This window comes from Euwallacea similis, chromosome 23, assembly GCF_039881205.1.
Source record: "Euwallacea similis isolate ESF13 chromosome 23, ESF131.1, whole genome shotgun sequence".
NCBI classification, from domain to species: domain Eukaryota; kingdom Metazoa; phylum Arthropoda; class Insecta; order Coleoptera; family Curculionidae; genus Euwallacea; species Euwallacea similis.
The window spans coordinates 273,752-286,805 of NC_089631.1; the positions used below are offsets into that span (position 1 = coordinate 273,752).

A 13,054-nucleotide genomic window follows, 5' to 3' on the forward strand; every position below is an offset into this window, starting at 1 on the left:
TTCTTCAATATCGTCATCTCTAAATTCATTATCACATTCATTCCACTCCAATACATCAGATTCTTCAAATGCTTTTTAAATCCTTCAAATGATTTTAAATTAAGATCAATTTTAGAACTGGAGTAGCTACCTGTGCTGCTACTCCGCCTGGTCCGTAAAAGTTCAAGCGATTTGAATATTGAGTTTTCGTTATCTCATCGGCGTTTCAAAATTGCCAGTGATACATTTTCGTCTTCATCATTAGATAAGTTTGAAAGAACTCCATCTAAAATTTTCTTTCAACGCTTTTCAATAGTTTTTAGATTAACTTGATTCCAAGTTGCCATTAAGTCGAGAACTACATCTTTAATCGTCAATTTCTTTAAGGCGTCGGAAACATTCATGTGTTTTTCTATTACAGTAGATATAGAAGACTGTTCTTGTAGTATAATTTCATTAATCGAATAACGTTTTGGTCCATTGGTTCTATGAGAGATCTAATATTAGGGGAAAGATACAATGCTTGAATCGTCGCTTTTTAATTCGTCTTCAGGTGGATGAGATGGCACGTTATCCACTAAAAGTAGAGTTTTTATAGAGAAACCTTTATCCTTTGGAGATAGTTTCGCCTACAGGTACATATGTGAGTAATTTTATGTAATTTAAGATGGAATGAAAATGTCATCTAAAATGGAAAAAATTAAATTATACCTGAGGTACAAACGAATAGTAGGACCAATGTTTGAAAATGGTAGCAGTTACTCAAGCCGATTTTGAATGATCGTAGCCGACAGGACAATTGAAATGTTTAAATAATTTAGGTTTGGCAGCTTTACCAAAAACCAGTAATTTTACTTTACATTTTCCAGTAGCATTGGTGCATGCCAAAAATATTATTCGCTGCTTTTCGGTTTTCCTTCCAGCAGCAGTTTTTTCTGCCCCCGAGACAAATGTTTTGCCTGGTAACAATTTCCAATGGAGCTCTGTTTCATCAGCATTGTAAAGCTGCTATAATGTAATGTGAAGCTCTTCTATTTTTCTCTTTATTTGACTTTTAAATGGATCTACAAGTTCTGGTTGAGAAGATAATTTTTCCCCGAAATTAAAAAAAAAAAAACGAATTCCAAAACTCTTTTTAAAGCGATATAACCATCCATTCCTGGCTGTAAATAGTCCATTATTCTCCCCGATTTGGGAAGGAATTAGCTTTGCTTTTTGCTTAATCATTTCGCCCTTCATAATAAAATTTTTCCTTCGCCAACCGAGAAACCATTTATACAACTTTTTTTCTATTCTCGGGAAATCAGAAGTTTTTAATGTTCTCCTTTTACCTGGTCCGACATAGGTATCCCTCACTGCCATAGAATCCATCTCTTTTTTCTGTTTAATCTTAGAAATTGTAGATTTAACAACACCATATTTCTTGCCAAACATGTCACCGTTTGCCCGTAATTTAATTCTTGAATCACAAGCGATTTCTCAGACAAAACGTTTCTTTTTACACAGAAAATCCATATTTCTCCGTGGGGTTTTTCCCCGACATCGTAGCGGGGATATACTCAACTGCAAAATATTCATTTTCTAAGGTACGGGCCGTTATTTCCGTAACTGAAAGTGCAGTTGTTTAAGTTATATGGCGATCTGTGCAAATTTTTACGTTGTTCACGTTACGCGGATTTTCCGTTACGCAGACTTCACATTAACGTGAGTCTACTGTATATGAAGAATTCTGAACCATTTAAAATTCAAAATTTCCGGATAATTCGCAACCGCTTCAGGGGAATTTTATGATTTGAGCCGAGGCGGTGTGCAGTATTTTTCTGGATTTAGCAGATCAGCAGAATCGATCTTACAACGGAGGAACGGAAACGTGAAGGAACTGGATGTTTCTGAATTCTTAAGCAACCTGATTTTCGATTCCTCCTCTTCCAGTCAATTATCTGCAATTTTTTAGAAATTGGTGCAGATTCTCGAACGATTTCAGTAAAATTCGACACCTTAAGGGCTTCTCTCTATAGAGTTGAGGAGGCTCAAGATGCTGAGGGGTAATTTTTCTTACACCTTGACGAAATCTTCCGACACCGAACTGAACGATACGAAGGCGATTTATCCTCCACCGACAAATTTAATATTCGTATATATATAATACAGTATATAAACAATCTTTATTTCTACCTTCAGAAATGGCCTATCGACCCTGTGATCTTTCTGCTCATGCTACAATTTCTTAGATGGAAGTGTCTTATTCTAATGCTTTACAAGTTAACAATATTTGATTTATAGTTTTAAAAAAGAAAAACCCAAGAAAGGGAAAGAACAAACGGGACGAACACTCATCAGTAGTTTATCTCTGATAGTGCTCTATTAAGGTGTTTGGAGGGAAGAGAATTCGGGAGTGTCTTGTCTGTCTCGTTAAACAGAACTGCGTCAGTATGGTCCAGTTGTGAGGATTGCCCTTCCATTTTTCCTGCAGTTGTAAAGACCTGTCCATTATTTTTATCATGTGTGTGCGTTCGTATAATAACTGGATGGGTGGATTGTGTAGTAGGTTTTTCTGGTGAGTTAGTTCTATAATAAGTCTAAGTGCTATTTGTTCTGTTGTTTGTATATACCGTTTCGTTTCTTCTGATGCATTCGCCCTTAGTACGTATCCATAGTGTAATAGTGGTCTGCAGATGGCTTTGTAAATTGTTGTTGCAGTTTCAATGCTGATTCCTTTGCTCTTGTACGTTAATAGTCGGAAATGTTTTGCGCTTTTAACGATTTCAGATCTGGTGTTTCTTATGTATATAGTAAATTTTACTTTTTTGTGTATTGTTATTCCTAGGTACTTCACGTCATTTTTTTATTCTGTTGTGTTTCCGTCTATAGTTATTGTTAGTGAGTTAGCTTTAATTTGGTGATTTGTGAGGAGAAGTTGATTTTTCTTGTAATTGGGTGTTAGCCTCCATCATTAGAACCATGTCATAGTTTCGTCTATTAATATCTGCAATCTTTTTGCTGGTTTTTCCGTGCTATTATCGTGCGTTATAAGTGCTGTGTCATCGGCGTATTAGAATATGTTTGGGGATTTGTCTATGAATGTTTTGTCTTGTTGGTCTTTGTGGTGTATATATTGTGGCAGTATATATTGTAAACCAGAGAAGAGAGTAGCGAACCCTGCGGAGGTCCTTATTCCGGTGAGAAGGGGAAGGAGAGACTGGTGTCAATGTAAACTTCCAGTTGCCGGTCTTCAAGTGGATTTTTAATTATGTATAGTGAGTATTGTGGTGTTTGAAGTTTGTATAGCAGACCCCTGTGCCACATACTATCAAATGCCTTATTAATATGCATGAATAGACTTGCCGTTTTCTCTCCGTTTATTTGTGTTGTTTGTATGTTGTTCATTAGTATAAAATGGATGTATAGTCGAGTGTTTTGGCTTAAGGCCGAATTGGTAGTGTGGGATATGTTTCCCGATCTTTTGTTGGAGTCTGTTTTTCCTGTTCCGACCTGTTCAAAAATTTTACTCAGTACCGGGAGTACTGTAATTGATCTATAGTTATGCATAAATATGTGGTCTAATCCATTCTTCGAGGATGGTATTATTCCTCTAGATTTCCAAGACTGAGAGATTCTTTTGTTTGCAACACAATTGTTCATCTGCTGTCGTATGAGATTATGCGTTTTTGGAGTTAGATTTTTGACCACTTTGCCTTTTATTTTGTCTTTCCCCGGTGCTGTATTTTTGATATTGGTAAGTGCCTCGTCGTATTCTGTTTCTGTTATCGAATGTGAAGTCTGGTGAATCAAATAGGTGTAGTGCCAGTTGTTCACTAAGTTCCAAGTCTGTTCGTCTTTAGAATTTGTCGATGCGCTAAAGATCCTTTGGAAGTCCCTGGTAAAGGCGTCCGCTTTGTCTTGTCCGTGTGCTCTTCTGTTCCGTCTTCGTTTATTATATCGATGCAATTTGTCTTTTTGTATCGTTTAGTTTCTTTTTCAAGTATGATTTTTCTTGGTCCTTTCCAATTTCTTGGCATGCCTCTAACCATCTGTCACGTCGATATTGGTCAATCATGATTGTAACATCCCTGTTTAGACCGTTACGTGTTCTCTTTGATTCATTGTCTCCTGTCTGCGTGTATAATTCCCTTTTGTGTTTAATTAGTCGTAATATAAATTTTGATAGAGTATGTTGATAGAGTGCGTACCTGGCTTCGGGAAAGAATTTTTCTATTGCCAGAGTTAGTTATTTTTGCACATCATCTATCGAAGTGGGTTGTGTTTGTAATAGGATATAGCCATGTAGTTGTTGCCTTACTTTATCGGTGTCTGTTTTTATTAGATTTAATTTCCTGGGATTTACATTTACAGGGGGCACAGGTTGAGTATGTAAGAGATTGATATTAAAAGTGATGGCTAAGTGGTCCGACTCAAGTTCGTTTGTCATGTTAATGTTGTTTATATAGTTTGTCAGATTCTTGGTATGTAATAGTATGTCCGGAGTTGAGTCTTTATTCTCTGCCATTAAGAATGTCGAAGGAGTATGTTGTTTTATGAAGTATGAGTTGCCCAGGAATCTATTTAGTTGAGTTGTTTTGTGTTTGTTGAGATTAAAGTTTCCAATGATGATGGAGTATTTGCAGAGGCATGACTTTGTAAAGATGTTTTGCTCTATATTGGAGTGTGCATGTATGTACACAAGGAAAATGTATATAGTGTTCTCTAGGTGAGGGATGATAAAGTGAAGACAGTCATTTAATGGGTGATTCAGTAAAGGGGGGTTCGCCTTGCCCACTTTTATTTTTGAATTGAGCAACATTGCTGCTCCTCCTCTGGCGTTGGTTAGGATATTCTCAGTTTCTATATGTTAGTACCTGTCCCAGTTTGGCCTTAGTTTCTACGAACATGCCGCAGTCGGTGTCGTTGCGTTCAATGTAATCAATGTTACCTGTTTTTTACTGTTCAGTTCATCGATGTTGACATAGATAATTTTTAAATTGAATTATTGAAGAATTGATTTATTGTTTCAGTTGGTCTTCGGGTTCTGTCGGGGAGCTCCTTCGGGGCACGTTCATGTCGAACATTAGGATGTACATATGACTACCGAAGAATACAACCGAAATATCAATGCTGAAGTTTTCTACGAATCGTTTACGCATTTTCTTGATAAGTTATTCTCTGTTTGTGTTGCTTGTCTTATTTAGTTAGTGTTTGTACTTGTAAATTATGTTGTCATGTGCAGTTACCGGTGCGTGAATTCTGTGTTGTCTGGATACTTAGATAGACTTCTTATTGAGGCATTCAATCTTTACGTTGGGTATGCCTTCGATTGAGACTGTAGGTCTTCTTGGATACTTCATAGACCACGCTGCATGCTCTTCCGAATCACAGGCAGTACACCTGCTGGGCAGTGGCGATTTGCAGGATGTCGTTGTGTCGGGTCCCTGGCACTTGTTACATTTCACTGGTGTTTTACAATCCTCTGTCTTGTGGCCAAATGCGCTGCATTTGTGGCATGGAGCTGGTATTGGTGTTGGTGGTTTGCTCTCTACTATTCTAAAGACGCATCCCAGAAAGTGGACCATCCTGTCCTCCATCAGTTTTTCATATGTTGTGAGATTCCTAGTTATAAGTCTCATCATTCGAGTTAGAGAGTTTCGCTGTCTTGAGATAATTCTCTTGGAGAACTTGATTTATAGGTCCTGTCTTCCCAGGTTTTTTAAGAACATGTAGTCTGTTATCTCTAAGTCGACTCCTGTAGCTACCACTGAATATGATGGTGCTATCTGATATTGAGTTCGGTCTTGTGTCGTAGTCGTAGAATTCGGTGTTATTTTGTATTCTGTTACCACTTTTTGGTTAATGAGTTGAGTGTGTGTGTGTGAGTGAGTTGTAGTGTTTCTAAGGCTTTAGTGTTATTGTTGGCTTTGAAGAGAAAATTCTTTTCCTGCTTGATGATAACATCTCTGTTTGAATTGAGTTCTTCCCATCTTAGTGCAAATTCAGCTCTGGAGACGGTCATGTTTGTTGTAATCGTTATTGGGTGGAAGAATGATGGATTGTGTGGTTTTGTGATTATTGCATTTTTGTTGTTGTGTGGCGTGTTGTTGTTATTCATCGGTCCATCGCTGACCTTTTGACTTTTCGTGTTGGTGTGGGTGGTGTGGAAGGAATAGATTTGGGTTTTCTGTCCCTTTTCTTTGATCTGGGTTGGAGGAAGCCATCCTGGGATGCATCGTCCGTGCCGGACCCTTGCGAGCTTCCAGGATACATTTCGTTTTGAAAACTACCAGTTCGTTCTAGCAACTCCGTCTGTGTTTGTTTTGGATTTTTGGAATTCTTCTTTTCGCTTCGGGCTTAATGTGCCGACAAAAAATGAATTTGTACACTGTATTTACACTGGGCTTGTACTGTTCGCACCGAAGTCGCCGCAGCACTCATTCAATATTCATTAAACCTTAAACAGTAGTTCTCTGATCTTCACAATCCCCTATTCGAGCACTATCTAATTTAAATTCGCGATTATAATTTCCCGTGCAAACTGCACCGTGAAACTTTCTTAATTTATAAAGAGGGATGAGCGAACATGTGCGAAATTTAATTTAGAGCCATCACTTTAGAGTGCAAAATTTCTACATACTAGTTAATGCGAGCTCTTCGTTTATTATTATTTTCGCTCGTTTGTCATTTTGCAAAGCTGACGAGGCTAAATAAATATGGAGTGTATGAATGAAAAGTTTTAATTAAAATTTCTGGAGGTTTTTGTCATTCGCCCTGTTGATTTAATGAATTGGAAATTACGGCGAATAATATCGTTACGTTAAACGCAAGAACGCAGTTAAAGTTTTTTAATAGGAAGTAAACGGCTTTACTCCTGGATTAAACAGAATTTCTGGATAGTCCGACGCAATACTTATACGTATCGGTAAGCAGTGTCCTAGGGACAGTTCACTGCTTGGCAGTAAAGTCGAGGAGTGGGCCGAGATGTCGCTGTTTTGTGCAGGGCGATAAGGTATTGATTTGCTGGAAATCTGAAATGGACATGTTTCCTGCAAAGAAAACAAGTTTCCTGGAATTAGCAGGCTGGAAATCGATGTTTAAAAAAAACCTATATTGATTTAAATTGTGATTTTCTAACGGAAAAATTTCCGCTAACGTGTCGCCATATATAGCTCTTGCATTCTCGAGATATTTTAGAGCTTATAAGAAGTTTTAGTTAAGTTCGTGAAGGAAAGTCAAACTTTTTAAACTGAGGTCTTTGTATGCTTCTTCTACTCAAATTCATTTTAAGAATTAAGCACACCTCTGTTCAGCACGTAGTGTTTGATTACAGTGCACTTATCCTACATAAGCTTGGACATACTAAAGTCCATAATGTAAAATTTTGAATATAGAAACCGAGACGACCCCTATAATCCCTGTCTAACCACATAAACTATAGTTATATATACAGGGTAAATCTTAAGTAGGGATTTTCGTTATAACATGGCACGGAACTCAAAAAACCAAGCAAAATCTTTATATAATAAGTAAACATACATTGACGCTTCCAAGATCAATAGCGTTATCGTAGGTGCAACCATGCTTCGGTAGTGCGATAACTGCCCGTTTTAAGGTCATTTCGCGATCACGTGGTTATGGCTGTTATTAGTAAGATCTCTATGATGCGTGGTTGTATGTAACTAGAGATTGTTGGAGTAAGATATGAGGGATGTAACTAGGAGTTGTTAGATGAGATATGTATATTGCATTGGCATCTGCCTCCCCATCGAATATTTTACTGCATATGAGATATTCATGGCTACATCACAAATACAGTGATTTTTCAACTATGGCAATGTTATATTCAGATTCGATACCAATGACTACTCTACAGATAATATCTATAATATTCGAAAAAGTAAGAAAAAAGTTAAGGGCTTATGAAAGATGAAACCACCGGACAAATAATAACCTATTTTGTGGATCTACGATCTAAAATGTACTTGTATAATCTATATGTAACTACATAGCATTATTTACTTTAGTTTTTAATTATTTCATTGGTGCCTCGACATAGCTACCCTGTCTTTCAAAACATTTAATCCTTTTGTGACAGTGAAGTTTGATATGTGTCAGAATATGTAACCCTTACAAGAACGTCAGCAAATTTGGTTTTAACAAGAAGGTGCCTCATGCCACGGTACATTAGCTGTTAGAGAATATCTTAGAAATATTTGCAATGGAAAAATAATTCACACATATTAAAATATTTCTTGGCCTGATAGACCTCCTGACTTATCCCCTATAGATTATTTCTTATAACGTAACTTAAAGATCAACACAGACCGTTTTAAGATGTTAATAATTTGAAAAGGGTAATTTCAGAAGTATGTCAGGACATTTCTCCAAATACGATAAAGAACGCATTAAGAGAAGAGAATTTAGAAAAGAACGATTAAACACTTTGAAAGAGAAAACGGTTATGTCGCATTAGTGGTCTGATTTGAAATTAAAGTAAATAATGCTATTTACATAGTTGCACGAATTATTAACTCTTTGTCTTTTCCTATTAGCAAAATAAACGATTATTATGCATTAATTATTTATCTAAATTACGGAATTGCTATGAAAACACATTAAGAAACGAAAGGTTATCATGTTTTCCACCAATGTGCATTATTGAAACTAACAATAATAAAATTTTCTTGAGCAAAATTCATATTTTTAAGAGAGCTGGTATACAACTCCAAAAATTTGACGTCTGATTTTTCATTTTAGGTTTAAGACCATGGAGAATTTTTATAATAAATTACTTTTTTTTATAAAATTAATAATAAAAAAGTTTCCCATATGACTTCAACTTAAGTAGATACATTGTATACACATTTCATTTAACAACCCCTAACCAACCCATATTTCACTTGATGAACCTCTGATTACATGCAATCACACAGACTTACTGATAACAGTCATAATCACGTGCACGCGAAACGACCTTGAAATGGATGTACAGATAAACATCTATCTCACGACCGAACCATGCTAACACTCACGATAACGCTATTCTTCGTGGAAGTCTTATTGTTTTATATCCACTATAACATATTTTCGAAGTTTAAAAAACGACCGAAACATGCGCGTATGAGAATTTGAATAAACAACAAAACCTTTAATTATTATTCACTCAAGGATTGGCTACAAAAGGTGTTCAAAATTGTCGCCATTGGTTTCATTTACACATATTGTCACTCGCCTTATCCACAACCCTGTATATATTGTTAGAAGAGATCTTTTGCCGTGAATTATTTCTGCGACGTTATTTATCTGTTCACGGAACTCTACCACTGTGTTAATTTATCAGTCGTAAACACCAAACTTTTCATGTAATCCCACAGATTAAAATCACATGGATATAAGTTTGGACATCTCGCAAGTGATCTTATTGGTCCATTGCGACCTATCCACCTATTACAGAATTGGTTATTTAAAACTTCCCGCATTGCTCTTTAACTTTCTTATACTAGCTTATCTCGGTCGTTTTTGAGATTTTGAAAAAATGTTTCATACAAATTTTGCTTAGTTTTTGAAGTCTACGTCGTATTAAAAGGAAAACCACTACTTATTATTCACCTTGTATAATAATTAAGAGGGCCGAACAAAATTAAAACCTAACATTCATGTTACTACTAAACTAAAACAAAAACAGATGGTTCGCCTCAATATGTTTTTAAAGCGCGCTTAAAATATGTGAAGGACTTACTCAGATCTAAATCAAGAGCGGTTTGCTTAATTATACAAAGCGCGCGTTCTGAAACCAGGAGAATGCAACATAACTTTTGTTCTACTTAGTCTTGAGGGTAGAACGCACTTCTGACAACTAAGGGACACTTTTACCACTAAAGGACAAGAAACGTTGTTCGCGACATCTGCGACAACGTATGAAACTAAACGACAGTTACAGGACATGCACTTTCGCTCATTAAGTGTCAGTTATACTGGTGACGTATGAGTCTTTAAAACAAAAGAACACGCACGACTGAATCATCCAAGAAAGGATATCGATACGAAAACATACAAAGATCTTTACAATCTGCCTTTGATAAAGGTATGAGTGATAGACCTAACGATAACGGCCATAAAATGGCATCTAAATACTCAAAAAACTTTATAGTCGACCTAAGCAAGGTAATCATACGAAAAGAATACCTGAAGTACTAACTAAAACTTAAAAAGGCAATTTGGGCCTTTGACAAAGTTATTTTATTTAAAAAATGCACAAATTCCATATTTCTGTACAATATGGTGAATGAATAGAAGATTTTGTGAGCGATATGGAGATTTAATTGATTGCCACAATCACGTGATGTAAATATACGCCTTAAACTGATTTAAACGTGAATTCATCACAAAATTCAGTGCGACACAAAATGGGAGTAAAAATTTGCAAATTTGGCAAAATCGGGCTTAAAACAAAGGAAACTCCCCGGTGCAGTTTGGCTTGCGGATGCGGTCTATGGGAAACTCACCACGGTCGATGTTTATAAAACTGGACTAAAAATCAATTTTACTCAAATTTAATTTAAATTAGCCTCATGTAGTAGGGTATACAATGATCTAAGCACAGATATTTGGAGCAATAAACTATATTTTAATAGAGCAACCCCACATGCTCTGCAACCTCTCTTCACAAATTAAAGCAATTAGTTTTGGTTACTCCCTGCGCCTCTCTGAATAAGATGCAAGTCACCAAATTAATTGTTTCGATAACATTTATAAGCTCGCGCAAACCAAGTCGAAATACCTCTCTAATAGTTCCTGAGATATTGCGTCACTTCTCATAAAATAAACGTTCTTTAAATTGCATATAGAAGGCTCTAATACAGTAATTTAGGGATTCAGGCTGAAGATAGGATCCATGACCCATATCAGGCGTTTAAATAGAAAGAATACATTTGGAAAATTCAAAAATTTTTCGATGAAACACCTACCTGTTCGGCATCTTTCAACATTTGGATCGATACCTCGGGCACCTGTGAAGATCAAAAATGAGTGAAATTAATCATCTCGATAAGCCCTAGAGAGCTACGTGAAGAGTTGTAATATTTCCTAGTTTCTGTTATCTAGGGTCATTTCGATACGTATTTTCCGGATTTTGAAAATGCTCTAAAATGAAGGTGCATAGAGTGGTGTTTTCAAGGTTCTGTGGCCTCATTTCCTTGCACTTATGTTCAATGTGTAATCCAAATCAGTTGATGTAAGAGAAGAGCAAGAGCTCAAAGATTTCCGGGAGTGAGGAGGTTGAGATTTTGGGAATGGTAAGTTCTTCGGAAAAAATAAGGAAACAAATGATGGTTTTTATACATATTTATATAATAGTATATGACTATTGTGTACGATATAAAAATTGCATTATACAAATTTCGTTATTACCACAAAAGAATGGAATTTAGTATACGTTTTTGCGCGATCTGAAGTGTTGAACGAGCACAGAAGCCGGGTAACTGACGTTCGAACCGAGGTTGAAAAGTAGCAAAAATATGTCGGTTTCATTATTAGGTTTATGTTATGTAAAACTAGCATGCAACTTAATTCGTTTGACACACCTTATTAAGTAATTAATAGTCTAAAAATCAATTCCAATACTTTTTTAATTAATAATTATGTTTAAACAACAGATTTGAATTAGAATTTCCTAAGAGAATTCTTCGTCTTCGGGATCAGGAAATGACGAAATTTTATTATTTTCTTTGAAGAATCATGATAAATTCTGTTTTTCCTAATCCTGTAGATGCAGACTACAGACACCGCAAATAAGTAAACATACGTTAAAAAACACAATGTTGTATACAGCCACGCAACTCCAATTAGATAGTTAACACTCCTAAATGGGGTATGCGTCCATTCAAAATCCCCAACTGTCCCTGCTCTGAAACCCTTCTAAACAATACTTTACAACAAATAAGATATAGTTATTATATTTGATCTTTAGGTACTAGCGTCGACTAAAAAACTAACAGAGTTAATGATAAAAAATTGAAAATATCCTTAAATAAAAATACTCTTAATAAAATCCCTACACAGTCTAACGACCACGTACAAATTCATAAAATAAATTATACTTTCTTGTCGCAATTCCACATATTTACAAGTAATACGACTGGAATAATTGTAAGTGATTTAGTTAGCAACAAGATATTGTTAGTGAACAATAGAAGAATAATTAAGACGGAGATTAACTTAAAGCTAACTGGTAGATTCTGGCACATGGTGTAAGCTGACTTCAGTCAGCGATTTAATTGAAGCGAGTTACGAGGTGGTGTGTTGAGATTGCTCGGTGTAGTCGTCAGAGGCTACTGATATATCAGCTATTATACCACTTTCTGGAAAATAGATTGATTTCTCATTTGTATCGTCACAAGAGTAGCAGGAGAAATGGGAGGTTTGACATTTCGGAAGAAACGGGAAGAAATTTTCCCTGAGCAAGATTTTGCAGGATTTCTTTAGGCTTAAACTATTTTTTTACAAATTTTGATCAAACTCCTGTTTGTTTTAACCAATGCAAGAACCCATTAGGTTCCTGGAAACTCGATCTACACTGGAAATATCACGATTTTCTAATAAGCTGAACTAATTAGAATTTAACCATTTTCTAATTATTCACGTTAAACCATTTTCGACATACAGGGTGGCGAAAAGTCACATTTTTCGCATATCTTGCGTTTTTCTCACGTACGCCTTGAGTTAGATTTTTTAAATTTCGTACACCTACTTTCTTTAAAACCCTCTATAACGACATGCACCTATATCCAGGGTGTTATGTTTATTTTTCAGTCATGTATTATTTTAAGCTTTGTATTTTTTTTTGGAACACCCTAAATGAATTTTTATACTAAATTTAAGTTCCTTCTTCAATTTTTTAGCTTTTTGGTCCCTTGCAGTATGTTAGTATTTTTCACCGTTTTTATTTGATTTGAAAAAATGTCTATTGATGCAAAGTAAGAAGTCCAGTCTATATATTCCGGTCTGTAATCTAGGATGCCATGGTGGACTTTCAACCATTTTAATAATTTTGTTTTGATTTTTGGCGTTTTGAATTTTAAAAAATTTAAAT

The 13,054-nt window shown here is 35.8% G+C and overlaps 1 protein-coding gene across 6 annotated transcripts in view; it reads right to left on the reverse strand.

Moving 5' to 3' along the window:
• Positions 1 to 11,292: 11,292 nt before the first annotated feature.
• Positions 11,293 to 13,054, reverse strand: part of LOC136416400 (puratrophin-1-like) — a 133,012-nt gene continuing 131,250 nt past the window's right edge. For all 6 annotated transcript variants that reach the window (XM_066401549.1, XM_066401544.1, XM_066401548.1 and 3 more), the window contains one exon: positions 11,293 to 12,323. In XM_066401549.1, the coding sequence (XP_066257646.1) occupies positions 12,250 to 12,323 (74 nt within the window). In that variant the 3' untranslated portion in view covers positions 11,293 to 12,249. The remainder of the gene's footprint in view (positions 12,324 to 13,054) is intronic.